The sequence below is a fragment of the Patagioenas fasciata genome, chromosome 24 (genome assembly GCF_037038585.1).
Source record: "Patagioenas fasciata isolate bPatFas1 chromosome 24, bPatFas1.hap1, whole genome shotgun sequence".
Lineage (NCBI taxonomy): Eukaryota > Metazoa > Chordata > Aves > Columbiformes > Columbidae > Patagioenas > Patagioenas fasciata.
Genome location: NC_092543.1, coordinates 6,859,373 through 6,873,653, shown reverse-complemented (window position 1 = coordinate 6,873,653; position 14,281 = coordinate 6,859,373). Strand labels below are relative to the sequence as shown.

At 51.6% G+C, this 14,281-nt stretch overlaps 1 protein-coding gene across 2 annotated transcripts; it reads right to left on the bottom strand.

Moving 5' to 3' along the window:
• Positions 1–1,030: 1,030 nt before the first annotated feature.
• OAF (out at first homolog) lies at positions 1,031–10,954 on the bottom strand. 2 transcript variants are annotated; one of them, XM_071798690.1, is made up of 5 exons: positions 10,224–10,954; positions 4,348–4,425; positions 3,890–4,024; positions 3,156–3,336; positions 1,031–2,648 (listed from the first exon to the last, which is right to left on the bottom strand). In XM_071798690.1, the coding sequence occupies exons 1-5, from the start codon at positions 10,629–10,631 to the stop codon at positions 2,374–2,376; spliced, it is 1,077 nt and encodes a 358-aa protein (XP_071654791.1). In that variant the 5' UTR covers positions 10,632–10,954; the 3' UTR covers positions 1,031–2,373. The 2 variants fall into 2 exon arrangements, with proteins under 2 accessions (XP_071654791.1, XP_065711775.1); XM_065855703.2 differs by lacking the exon at positions 4,348–4,425 and having other exon boundaries at positions 10,224–10,946.
• Positions 10,955–14,281: the final 3,327 nt, after the last annotated feature.

Genomic DNA, 14,281 nt, shown 5'->3' with positions numbered 1-14,281 from the left:
GGTGGCCTGGGAATGCCTCAGCTCAGTGCTGCCGAAGAAGCAGTGAAAGGGCTGAGATGTCACTATGATGCAGCTACACCAGAGCCTCACTTCTACAGAACAAGCACGTCCAAGCTCGCCAGGATGTGACCCGATGCCCCCAGAGCGAACTCGTGTTCCCTCCCCAGCAGCCCCGTACAGGAGGTAACAGTGGAATGGGCCGCGCAGGGCTCCCAGCACCAAGGCACACAGCCAGCCCGCAGCCCTCCCTTCGATGCTCACGGCCCACCTCACCTCTCAGCTGGATTCAACTCCAGCAGCAGGGACAAAGTCCCACACTGTCCTGCTGCAGCAGGAGCCAAGGCAGCAGACAACAGACCCCTGTGAATGCTGCCCATATAAGCGAGAAGAAGCATTTTCAGCTTCCCCAGAAATCACGGTAAGGGGATAAGTTGTCTTAGAGGCTCAAGCAGAGAAGGGCAGAGGTTGTAGAAATTCTTGTCCCATCTCTGCATTCACCACACTAGGGGGAATCAGCACTCCACATTTCTCCCTCAAGCAGCCACTAAGCTGAGAGCTAGACCTGAGCTGGACAAAACCGCTGCTGCCCTCATCTCCTTTCAGCTATAGCTGCAGGGGAATAGACAACAAATGCTCCATTGAGGCTGCTGGACCCAGACAAGCCTCCAGCCACATCTGCATCACAGCCCCCACGGGAACCCAACCTTCACTTGGAGAGAAAAGCAGGCACCAGGCTGCCTAACCCAGGACCTGCTGCTGGTCCTCACCAGAGCTCAGGCTCAAAGCTTCCACAGCTGTGTGAGATGAGTCCAAGCTGCCTCTGTTCTGAGGAGCTGGGTGGAGGGCATGCTTGAGATGCAGAATTACACCGCTAAGTGCTGTGGTCATGCCGAACAGCAGGACCATCCTCCCCATCCACAGGTCTTCAATGTCCCAAGCACGGGCTTGAGATGTACCCATAAGGGAACAACTCCAAGAACGCGAACGACTGCATCACACAAGATGCACAAAGAATCTCTTGGGCCAGGGATGCTTTAAAAAAATCAGTTTATTTTACCTTACAAATGATAAATAATTGGTTTTAAAAAAATCATTTCAAGTGTGTTTTACTTCATGTTGCAATATTAAAATACCTTTCCCTTCTCCCCGCTTAAGTGATCAATACAAAAATAATTGTGACCAAATATTTTTTGTCAAAAATTCCAATATTTTAGGCAAAAAGGCACATTGTGAAGGCTTTTCACCAGGAGGTACGGGGATCCACAATGACCCCCAACAGCCTCTCTCCCCTCCTTCTTGTTCTGATTGAGTGGAGGAGGACACAGGGACCAGGTAACACTCCTGCAGTGCTTTTTGTCTGGTGCCCTCCAAGCACGTACCGAGGCCAAGGTCAGCTTCAGTGTCACCCCTGTTTTACATATGGGGAAACCAAGGCACAGCGAGGCAGTACAATTATCTAAGAGCTTCTTGTGAATAGCTGGCAGAGTAGAACATAAAACTGGACGTAGATGTAGAATGTTGTCTTCTTCAAAACAACAGTGCAAACCCACCTGGGATCAGCTTCCCCCTTTGCAACCAGTGTTATGATGGTAGTCACAAGTCTCTAGATGTTTCTTTCTTAGTGTGAGCGCTACAGGACCAACACAAAAAGTTGGTCCTTCGCTAGTCTAAATGGGGATTAATCAGAGCCCTAATTACCAGCCCTTTAGGGGCAAAAGTAATTGCTGGGATGTATCCCTCCATTATACCTTCTAGCCACAGGGAGGATATAATGCCCAGTTGGACTCTAGAAAAAGCTATAGGCAGGCTCTTGCTTTGGGTAAGCTTCGTACCTTCCTTGTTCAGGGTATGTGGTCCCATAAATCAGCTCTTTCCCCGTTGGGAAACGCTGTTGTGTCACCAGGAGGTCAAGTCAGTGAAAGGGCTGCTTCGGTGGCAGAGATGTTTGACAAGCCAGGTCATCAAGACCATTTCTCTCCCTGCCTTGACCACTCATTCAGGATGCTCAAGGCTGACAAATGATCAGAGCTGCCCCCTTTCACATCTACTAACTCCAGACCAGGGCAAAACACACTTCTCACGGTGCTTCACCTCCGAAACCTGCTTCTTCCAGGAAGCCGGGTCTCCCGGCAGCTGGCAGGAGAGCATCAACACAGCGAGCTGAGCCCGCTTGTCACAGTATGAGGCAGCATCAGGAGGGGAGGGGTCACAGGGGGCCAGAAGGGAAGGCACGCACACAGAGCTCTCCTGGTACAAGGCACCGCTGTGAACTGTGTTCCTTCTTTGGAGCAGCCGGCTCCAGGAGGCCCTTAGCATCATAAATGGTGGCAAGAGGCAGATGAGCTGCCCCTTGAAAGGCTTGGCCTGGCTAAGCTAGGTCTCCTCATCCCAGAGACATAGCTGCTTCTGTGGCACGTAGTAATCAAAGGTGTAGCCCTTCTGGCAGCTGCGGATGCCACATTTGTAAGAGGAAACCTTGCCCGTGGCATCGCGGCTCTTGCAGTACTTCAGCATGCACGGGTACCACTCGATGCTCAGCGAGTAGCTGCAGATGCAGGGTTTCCAGCGGTCTGCACACAGCTTGCAGCGCTGCAGGTCAGGGAGATCAGATGTCTGCGGCAAGACCTCGAACATGGAGCCATCCACCCCTGCGGGAGAAAGCACAGACACTGCTCAGGGACAGGGTCACCAGAGCAAGCATTGCTCTCTGCACAGTGTCCAGGACAATCAAGGAGATCGAGGTTAAACAGGGTGCATTTCCAGGGGCTGTTTGGACAGGAGTCTGAACAGAAAGCACGGGAGAAGAAAGGGCCCTGGGAAAGGCAAGCTAAAAGGCATGTAAAGAACATAGCATGTTCTTTACAAAGCATGTAAAGAACATATTTCTTTTGGGTGGTGGACCAGGTGAAAGGTTGCCTTAAAAATACCTGCTTGATTAGGTTGACTAGGAGAGCACCACCAAAAGAAGTCAGATATGCTAATAAATAGACTAGCGCCAAGTGCAAGCAAGCGATACACGTGCCTTATCCACTGTAAACACGGTGAAGGAAAAGCCAAAATGATCTGTGCTGATCACCAGAAACCTCGCAGGGGAGATCACGGTAGGGTGCAACTCGCTGGCAGAAGCAGTTCCAACGAAACCGAAGGAAACTTACCCTTTTCCAACCAAAATTTGACATCTTCTTCTCGGGTGTAAATTGCTTCTTTGGCTTCTGCACAGACGTTGTGGATGTGAGAGCTCAGCTGGGCCCCCTTGCTGAAGTTGACAGCTACATCCATGCTGAGATGCTCCAGGCCCCGCACCTCCTCCGCCTGCCGCACCGTCCTGGGGTTTTTCTGCACAGGATGAAATCACGAAAACCTGAATTCTACTTGCAACAAATCATCCCTTAGTGCGTGTCATGATTTCATGCCAACGTAAGATGACGTACACATGGATGCTCCTCTGTAAATACACCTGCATCCTATCCAGATGGAAGGCACTTAAACTTGTTGGTGACAAAAATGATGATAGTTTATCACTGCTCTCATTCGCCTGTGATCGTTCCTCAATGCTTTGTCATGATGGATGGTCCCAAATCAGTACTTAAATGGGTAATACGGGGCAGGGACTTTGGTGGTGACTACTCTAGTCATCTACCTACCCTTCGATACAGATTACATTGAGCTAAATCATGCCTCCTAATATATCAGTAGACCACGATCAATATTACTGATGAACTTAGTTTAATACCAAGTCCCTCAAGCTACAGGGGTAGTCAAAGGTGGGTCTAATAGCTGAGCCATCCTGCAGCTGCCTGGGAACAGTATCCAGGCAGGACAGCTCTAAACACCCCTGGATGTACAGAGGATGGAGCTGGCACCGAAGCCAGACGCAGGTGCCTCTTACCTGCCGCAGCTTTGCCATAGACTCGCTGGGGATGATCTCATTGCGGTGAAGCCGTGTGACGAAGCAGAGTGCTTGGAACTGGCTCTGGCCCCTCTCCAGCTCCCCTAAGATTAAGGCACGGAAGATCTTCACCTCCTGACAAAGAGATAAATGAACAGAGAGTCACAAATCTTTGCCACCGGTGGGGTGAACCAAGCACTCGGGGTCAAAGAGAAAGGCTGCAGCCAAAAGAACAAAGCCAAAGGTCTCATACTTCTGCTACCTGAGCAGAGGGGTGTAGTCCCAGGTTCAATCCCACCCAAAAGCCTGCAGCATAATAACTGGTGTCTGTAAAGAAGTAAGGGGTTTTGCATTCCTACTGTGGCAAGGACAAACTGCTGCCAACTGAGATCCCACACCTGTGGCTTCCTCAAACAACGGCCTCCAAGGAGTGACAAACAACGTCACTTAGCCATTACCTCCATGCATTGCTTAGGGCACGCGGTCCCAAAGCTCCTCTGCTGCCTTTCCTCGCTTGCTTCTGAGAAACTGGTATCCTGGAGAACAAATTATTCATTTCTGAACCCAACAGCACGTGGAACAGAAATGAAAGTCAAATTGTAAAAGCCAGAAGGAACCCATTCTGATCAGCTGCAGTTGACCTCCTTTTCTGCCTGAGTCAATAATTTTGGTATTTTAGAGCTTTAGCATATAGAAGCTTCTAACCTGGATTGTGTAACAGTCCATGTCCAAAACTAGCTTGGAAACCGGTTAGTTGCTTCCATGTAGACTCACAAAATACCTCGTTCGATTACAAAACCTCCCTATATCCTATTCCGGCATAAATCAACACTGATTTCTATGCAGGTATCAATTCTTCTGGCTTCAGGGGCGTTTGTATACTCTACGGGAGTCTGCTGTCCCCTGCCTTGGTGCCAGACCATGCCACCACAAGGACCAAGCAGATGGATCAGAACAGCACGAAGAGCAATTACTGCCTTTTGGCACCCACACGTAGCCATCGCTCCTCCACGGAGAACTGGACAGACATTTGTGGCTAGGGACCAGCAAGCAGGAGCGATGCCAAGCTGCTAAGAGCATCTCTCTCCTCTTCAGCTATTCCTGTTGTACGGCTCATAAGTTCAGCCTCTTCCAAACCTCCTCCTGTCCCAAGCAGGGAGCCTTTCTCTTTCTGCAAACTCTAAGCAATGTCCGCACTGAGTTTTATTTCAGACCAGCTCATCCAGCCCACTATTTATTCTCTGCCTTCTCTTCCATGTCCAGAAAAGGGTACGCAATTCTGTGCACAGCTGAAAAAACAGCTGCAATCTGGGATGTGCTTTCCTCCCCAAGACAGGAGGAAGGATTTTGCTGGGTGCATTTGTTGATCGACAACTCACCATAATAGCAGGACGTGAAGGAGGTTTGGGAAGACAGAGATACCAAAAATGCTTACAAAATTACTATGGAATCTTCATTTTTTGACAGCTTTAATGAGGACAAGCCCCACCGAGACACTGGCACCAGTGGAACGACCCACGTTCTCATCCACATTTAGTCCAGCTGAGCTGTTCTGCCGTGAGCTCCCGCGCCGTGCAAGGCCCAAGGATGAACAGGCTAAAACGAGCAGCCGACCCTCGCATATTCCTCAGCTGTGCATTTAATTTGTATTCACTTTGAACAATCAGCACTCAGTCCAAAAAAAAAAAGCAAACAGGGATAGCCACGTTTTGCATTCGGGCCGAAAACCTCTCCAGGCAGGAGATTAAAACCAGCGCAGTTCTTCCCAGGTTGAAGGCAATTTTTGTAAAATGAGAGCATGCTGAGCAACCGATTTAATCCTTCTGATCTGCCTATTTAAGAATTAGCCTTCAGACACCTAACCCTCTTTCCTTCTCACAGCTGATACGTACAAGGTTCACAGCGCATTTGTTGATATCGAGAGAGGCACGCCGGGAAAAGACAGGAATGGTCCAGGCTGGCCAGCACTGAAACAGCCGGCGAGCCAACAACAGCTTTAATCGGGCTGTTTTGCTGGAGGAGCGAGCTCCTATGGCACGTGTCCTTCTGAAGGAGAAACCCCACCTCTACCTGGCTCCAAGCAAACCCAAAGCAACCCTCACTGTGGCTTTCAGAGCATGGAAGGCTCAAACCGCACTGGCCCATTTTCTGGGAGACACACGGCGTGTAGTGACCGTTCTCTCCTGATCAAGACTTCAGCCTCCTCTTTTCCCCAGCCCCGCTTCACTTCTCAAAGCCTCGTCTGGTTTTCCCCAGCTTCTCTGCCCTGGCTACACAACCTCAGGTGGAGCAAGAACTGAAGCTTGTCACAGCAAAAACGCATCCTGCTTCTCGCACGGAAAAGTCACCCAAGTTTTTCCTACCCAGAGGGAGCCTTTCCCCCCCCAGCCACCTCACCTCCTTCCCACCAGCAGCAGCAGGGGAACCAGTGCCAAGATGGGTACCCAGCCAAGGCAACAAACAGCAGCACCTTTATTTCTGGGTTTCCACAAAATTTCCCAGCAGGGAACAAGTCCCAGCAGAACATCGCCTTTGCAACGCGGGGACTCTCCGGATGAACTCATCATGGGGGCGTTGAGGATCCTTGGCCCTGACCTACACTTGTGTGTCGGGTACAGTTACAGCTATTGTTTAAATTCTGAAGACAAACCCTTGGTGCCACAGAAAACAAGCAGTTCTGCAGCCGTGGCTTTCACAGCAAGGGGAGAGCAGCTCCTCTTTCCTAAAGGTAGAAAAGATATCAGGGCACTGAGCATCCAACAGCCCAGGTTGCCTGTACATACCGAAGGGACCTCTAGAAAAGAAACAGCCTGCAAGGAGCAGCATGGGAAACACTGAACCTCTTCCCTCCTTGCACCATCCTCAGCGAGCTCCTCCAAGGACCATCATCTGGGTGCAAGAACAATTCAACCTCCTTTGCTAGGGTTTATCCACTAGAGACTTACAAGGCTGTGTGGTCTAGATCTGAGCCCAGCATCTCGGCTTCACGTTGAGCGAAGCAAACCAGTTCCCAGGGAAATAAATTACTTCAATGCCTCCCTCCCCGCAGCCCATTCAGCTTTCCTGCCAAGTTTCTCTCCCCCAAGGACATCAGTACTGCTGTGGGACCCACTTCTGTCTTTGCTGTCACATGCATGCTCAGAGTGGGGGGCACATGCAAAGGGGACATTGCTGCTAGGGGCACTGGTAACACTGGGCCCGATTCCTAACCCCTCAGCAGCCTTTGCTGTGGTCAGAGCCCCGGGGAACAGCTACAGCTGGCCAGAAAGTCATTGTGCTTATACCACACAGAGAATGTGTTATTGCATCCACACTGGGGGTCCAGCCAGCTAAGTTAGCCATGTTTTTTAACCCCTCTCCTACTGGAAACGGCTAAAATGAAGACAGTTTGGTGCATCACCTCCTATACTCACATATCTATAAAGGTGAATAGAGGATGTGCTGGAAGAGGGGGAAAAACTCCATGTTTTTAGAAGTGATAAGGTTTGACCCTGATTCTTACAAGCACTGAGCAGCCAGAACCCCCCACGATGCTCTGAGATGCCTGGAAATCACCCTTTTGTTAAGCATCCTCACCTTCAGCACCCACAGCCCGAGGGATGCCTGAAAGTAACTGTCAGGAGACACTTTTCAAACTGGATCCTACGTAACAAGTGATTTCCCCAAAGCCACGGAGCAAGCAAAGGGCACCTCGGCCAGCGGCCATCGCGGTACAGTGGCCATGGCGGTACAGTGGCCATCGCGGTACAGTGGCCATCGACCATGCTTGAGGTCAAGAAGGAGCATTTTTAGGTACCTCACTGCAGCCCAGGGTAACAAACACCACTATGTTTTAACGAGCCCATTTTGAGGATGCTAAATGAATGACACTTCCTATATATTTTTGGTATCTCTACAGAGAAGAGGCTGCTTTTAAATTACACGGCTATAAACTCTGGACAGATGCTTTCCTATATCACCCAGTCATTTAGCACCTAACACAATGGACCAAATTCTCAAAACACCATCCCAGACTACAACGTAACACCGGCTTTATTAACGAGAAAAATGAAAGGACTAGCAGCGCAAGCGTTAAAATACCATTACTCAGGCTTTCTCTCTTGCGTTTCCAACACAACTTTTCCAGCAAAAAGAGGCTTTTCTGTATCTTTGTGCTGACCTTGGAATAAACCCACCCACATTGTTCTCAGGCCACTGTTCTAACAATTGACAAGATCATGCTATTCAAATTAGACACGACATTTAGGGTTGTTGTCCCCCCCTCACTCTTTTTTGCAATACGTTTTGTGCCTGACAGTACTAAACATGAAAAGAATAAGTGTTTGCAACACATTCTTTCAAAGGACAAGAAATGGTCTTCACTACTGCCCTGCCCAGAAAACATCGAGCCCCAGTTTGGACGCCCACTGAGCAGTTTGTACTGGTCTATACTGGTCTAGAGAATGAGGGGAAAAGAGCTGGTGTACTCTGAGGACACGACTCCTCCAGGTTCGGCTCTGGAGGGGAGGCAGGGGCTGAAGGGAAACAGAAATCCCACCTCTGCAGAAGACCCAACCCCTGCTCCGTCCCATCCAGCATCCAGCAGCAGCAGAAATGGACCACGGTCTCATTATAAATCCTTTCTTCTCCAGCCCCTGGTCCAGCAGCAACTCCTCGTCAGGAAAGAAAAAATCCACCTCTGGACTAACCCCCTGCAGTTTAAGCCAGAGAAGTGGAAAAATCATTTGTGCAAAACCCCAGCACTCTGGCTACGCATGAGCACACAATCTGGCTTGGGAGAGCCAGATCAACAACCCCAGCTGCTTTTACCAAGGCCGAGAGCCTCGAGACCTCCTCTCCAGAGAGAAGTTGTGCAATGTTGGAGGGATGAGCACCAGAGCAGAACAGGGAAATGCCTGCGTGCAGCCAGGAGAACGGGGCAGAAGGGGAAGCGTGGCCAGGCAGCTGCCTGCTCACATCATTACTCACTGTACTGCAAATTCATCTCCTCAGCTCTCTTCAGCTATTTTCCAGCAAAGCCATAAAACAGAAAGCCAGTACCCAGCTGCTGTAAAACTGAATGTTGGGAGTGGACTTCTGCAAGCCTGATGCACATAAAGCCTTCCAGGAGCAGGAGCTAAGGGGATGCATGGAGCTAAGGATTTAAACAACTGAAGACACCTTCAGGGAACCTGTCCCCAAAAGCAGCTCAACTATCATAAGGAAGAGAGTAAGAAAAACTAACATAACACTCTGGTTTGTAGATGATATTTGAGACCAAGCTCCTCTCAGGAAGAGCTGAGAGTGAAAAATACTGGAACAGTGAACAGCTCGGGACTCTGCAAGTCCCCAGGTCACATTCTAGGTTCCCAAAGGGCCTACCTAGAAGTTCTGTAATGAGGTTGGATTTCCCTTGGCCAGGGAACCACTGTGGTATGCAGGTTTGCAAACTGCAGGCTTAAGAGCCCTCCCTCAGCTTCCCTGGCACGCTGTGGCTTCTTAGTTGTTTTTTTTGTTGTTTGTTTGTTTTTTAAATGGGACTACTTCCTCGCATGTGTGCTGGAGTACACTGCGCATACCATCACATCCAAAATCACCATGGCTTCTGCTAGCGTCTCAGAAAGACGTAGGCTTGACCCTGCATCCTCCAGATGGAAGAAGACCATTTGAAAGGCTTTAAAGGGCACAGGGACCAAAGAGCACAGCGAAAAGGGGAACAGGCACCAGAACAATCCCTGGCAGAAGGCTCCAAGGTTCATAACAAGTTAGGACACAACACCTTCCTATCCCATAGTTTTGAGCTTTCTCCTGCCACAAACCAAAGTCCACCTGAGCAAACAATCTGAATGGAGGGTTGTAACAAGATAACACTGCCGTGCCACTCGGACAGCTGTGCCACCCATGCAGCAGCAAACAGTTCCTCCCTGGGCAATAGGAAGTTTGCTACAGCCAGCCAAGGCTGGCGTGCTCCAAAGAATCCCACAAAACACATACACAGGATTTATAACCCGATCCTCTCGCTAAGCCCATCTGCCGACCCGTAAGGTGTAAAGGGCTAGAGTTCCCATGCTGCAATCTCTGATCTCCAGCTCAGCCGGGAATCAGCGTGGGACACCGGACGCGCAAAACACATTGCGGGTTTTCCCAGCGCTACTCTCCTCGTGGCCGAGGGAACACGAGAGGGGCGCGGGTTCCAGCGCACACGTCCTCCTCGGGGAAAGCAGCGCATCCCTGGAACTCCCCGGCATCCCACCGCGCTCGCTGGGGACGCCGCTCCCGCGGGGCGGGATCCCGCGGCTGCCCGGCGCTGGGACGCGATGTCGGGCAGCAGCCCGAGCCCGAGCCCGAGCCCTACCTGTCTGAAGTCGGCGGTGAGGGTGACGAGGGCACCGTCGGCCGTGCGCAGCTCCAGGCTGATGCAGTCGGAGCCGCTATCGGCCTGCAGGCTCTCCTCCGTCACCTGCCCGCCGGGCAGCCGCACCCGCACCCGCAGCTCTGCCCGCGCCGCGGGGCCGGGCGCGCCGGGCAGCGGGGCCAGCGCCAGCCAGAGCAGCGCGGGCAGCGCCGGCAGCCGGCGCCGGGGGCCGCGCATCGCCCCGCGCCCGCCCCGTCGGGGTGCGGAGCCGGGGCCGGCCGCCGCGGGTTCAGGGCAGGGCCGGCATGGGGCGGGGGGCAGGCGCGGAGCGGCAGCGAGCGGAGGCGCCCGGCCGCGCCCCCGGCCCGGCTGGGGAGGCTCGGCGCACCGCCCGCTCCCCCTTTTCATTCAAGCCCTCGGCGGGCTCTTCCCTCGCCCCCCGCCCGTCACTTCCTTCCCCGGGCCCGGGGACCGGCCCCACGGAGGCAGCGCACCGCCCCGCCGTTAAAGGGCCAGCGCCGGGCCGCGGAATAAGGGCGGGAGCGCCCGCCGAGGGGCCGGGACAGTCAGCGCTGTCCCAAGCGGAGTCCTTCTCCCACATCCCGCTCCCTCCTGGCAGCTGGGCGCTGGGGGATGGAGAGCGGCATCTTCTCCTGGCCCTTTCGGGGCTCTCCTGCAATTGATTTGCCTTGCTGTTTCTTTTTCCCCTTGGAATGCACAACTACCTACAAACCGCAGTTGGGAAGGAGATGGGAGGGCAGCAACAAAGCCCGGCACTCCTGCCTGCACAAACGCACACAGAATCCTCCAACCATGTGGTTGCTGTAAATCAAACGACATTTACATGATTGCTGAGGCTCTCAAAGTGCACTGCGGTACGTCTGTTGTAAGGCATGCTGCATGTATTCTGGCCCCTGAGGATGTAATGCGGGCTACTTCGGATTGTCTTTCACAGGCATGTGGACCTGGGTGACTTCAGACTCTGCCACTCACAGTGAAAAGGCTCCCAATCTGCCCTTCACCCACCCAGTGCTGCAATCATTTCCAGATGGGCAGATGCTCATGAAGGGCCCCTTTGATTTCAAAAGGTCCCGCTGCAAACACAAAGGTCACTGTGGCAGCAGGAACGGGGCCTCAGAGAAAGAGCTTCACAAGCACAGAAATAAATAGAAATGACCATTTAAATCCACACTTCGAGGCAAAGAGATCGCTTTTGTCAAAGAGGTGCTTTTTGTGGGACTTCACACATGTTTTAACCCTAAATTTTCACAGCCTTGCTCAAATTATCTCCTTGAAATACTTTTCAGGACAACAGCGGTGCTAAAAATAAGAACCAAGAAGAAAAAGAGGTGCAAACAGGAGAAAAGAAATGGCTCAGCTCAGAGACAAAAAGAGAGGGACAGCCTGCAAGGTGGGAACATACAGAAGACAGCTCCTGGTGACAAAAGCTGCAAAGGAAAAGGCCCCGCTCACAGTGCATTTATTCAGAGGAGATTATGCAAAGAGACAGGACGACCCCAGCAGGGGCTGGAGGGAAAAGTGCCATGAGAACAGTGGGCACTAATAACCCTTGGAGGGCTTCCAGTCCAAAGGGCTGTCCTCGCTTCTTGGCCCAAATGGGGATTCAACTTGCCTGTTGCACGAGGGTAACCTGAGGTCCCTCAGCTTGCCACTGAGCCCTGGGCACCGGAGCGCAGCGCGGTCCCACGCGTGTACTGGAGGATGGGGGATAAAGGGAGGTCAGGCTGCGCTCCCTGCAGCTCTACACATCTGCAGATCATGCTTTTCCAGCTGCAGGTTTTAGCAGTGCCCATTGTGCACCTGGATCCTGGGGTGCGAGAGGTGATTCAGGACTGGCCTTCTCTGTGCTGCCGAGCCAGCAAAGTTGGCTTCAGTATCACTTTGCTCCGGGTACCCTCTAGAGCAAAGATGTCAGAAAGCAAGCTGTCCCAGAGAAGTCTTTCCAAGGCTCAGCACCTTGCCAGGAATGCTGTAGTCCTGCAGATTGCAACTTGAGCAGGGCACAACGGAACCTTGAATCTGACCTAGGAATAGCAGATTTGATCCCAGTTGCGAAATGGATGGACACACAGACAAGAAATACTGGAGGGCGGGGAGGCGATCCAAAACACTGGCTGGCAACAGAGGTAAAAAGACTAAGTAGGTCTTTTATAGCAGATAACAGAAAAGTAATCAAGGAGCACAGGAGATGAGAACTTTGCTGAGATTTGAAAGAATGGGACAGACACTGCTGGTCAGCAGCCCAGCAAGGGACACTGAACAGGTTGGTGGTGGATGGAGAATTCCTGGCCATTAAGGATATTTGGAGAAGAGTAAGTACAGCTCCAAGACTTTGAGACAGGTCTGAATGGCCAAACCAATTCTTTACAGGTGTCAATCAGCCTCTTCTGCCTTTGCTCTTCATACACGTAATCCCTTTTGTGAACTACAGGAGAGGTGAAACCTGCCTTCCAGTTCAGTGTTCCCATGGCAGGATCAGTTGCTGAGCTGCATTTTGTGGTACTAAATGTTAATGGTGTGGGTCAAGAGTTTCTGGTATGTGTGTGCGCTGCAGTCTTTTTACTGCGAGGAAATTTCCATTAAAATACCTCAGCCACGTTTGAGGACAAGGTTAAGGAAAAATATGCTGTTAAAAGAAAACACTCTCCGCTGTGCTTTGTTGTGAAGTTCCAGCAGTGCAGCGTGTGGGAGCAGGGCATTACAATCTGACGCGGGCTTTGCCTGAGTGCCTTAGATGCATCCTTTGTCATTGCTGGGGAAAACCACTAATATTTGGCCAAGCTACAAATCTTCATTCCTTCTTCCTCGCCTCCAAATTGCATTTACAGAAGTTCAGTGTCACATTGGCACCTCGGAAAACAAGGAGGGGATCAGTGCCCATGAAGACCTGGACTGAAAGCCAGCCCTTGCTGCAGTTTAGAGCCTTAGTAACCAAGGGAAAAATAGAAGCAGAGAGTGTGAGAAGTCCTAGAGCGTCCCACAGCAGGCTCTGTGGGTAAACTGCTTACAAGAGCCCTGCCTTCCCTGCCTGTGAATTTATCAGGCAAACAAAAACGTTTGCAGCCACCCTGTTTTCACCGCTCACCACCCACTGGCTGGTGCGTGCGTGCTGTCAAGCTGGGTGATGCATAAATACCTGCACTATCTTCTGCCTTTATCCATTCCAGGAATAGACCTGCTCTGTCCATCACTTCCCCCCATTCCAAAACATCTTTTCCTCTCTTAATCCAAAATCACACTGCTGCAATTATCTCTTATGCAGTCTGGGATGCCTCCCGCTCCCCGCCCTGAACACAGGAGCATTTAAGACCAAAGAATGAAGGCCCGTTCCCCTTGCTGTTTCACCCTAACATGAGTAATCGGTCAATATTGCAGAGGCCATTAGCATCTAAGGTTTACCCTCCCATGGAGGAGACAGCAATAATTACTGCTACTTTCTCATCAACTTACAGTAAGGACAGTTTTCTTATTATGAGCATGAAACGAAGGTATTTAAAACACCACAACAACGGTACCGCCAATACATCAAAGAGTGAGGGTGTTTGTTGTGAACGAGCTGCCTACTCTAAGAAACAATCCTGGTGATTCGGTGCGGAGCTGGACAGTGGGAAAGGGCAGCTTGCTGAGAACGGCCCCGCCGCCAGCAGCTCCTCTGCATCCCTCGCCTTTGGAGGGGCAGGAGACATCTGCCATCGTTTGCCAAAAGCGAGCCCTGCCCGTGCTGGGTGGCTGGAGGGCTGCAGGGACTTTCATGCAGGTGCAGCACCACGTGTCTTCCAGACCTCAGCTGATGTCGGTCCCACACAGCTCTGCTGTTGCAGAAACAAGCTCTGATAAATCACTGCCGGCGTGGTTCCCCTCCGGCCGACTGCTGGACCAGCAGCCGCAGTGCTTCCCAAGAAGATCTAGGTCCTCCGAGTTGTCCCTGCTTCTTCCAATAAGCCTCTTGTTTGCCATTTCAAGTTGCCTTTGCCTTTAGCACCACATACTCTGTAGGGCAGAAATTCAGTGAAGAAACCATGAAGCAGCCCCGGCTG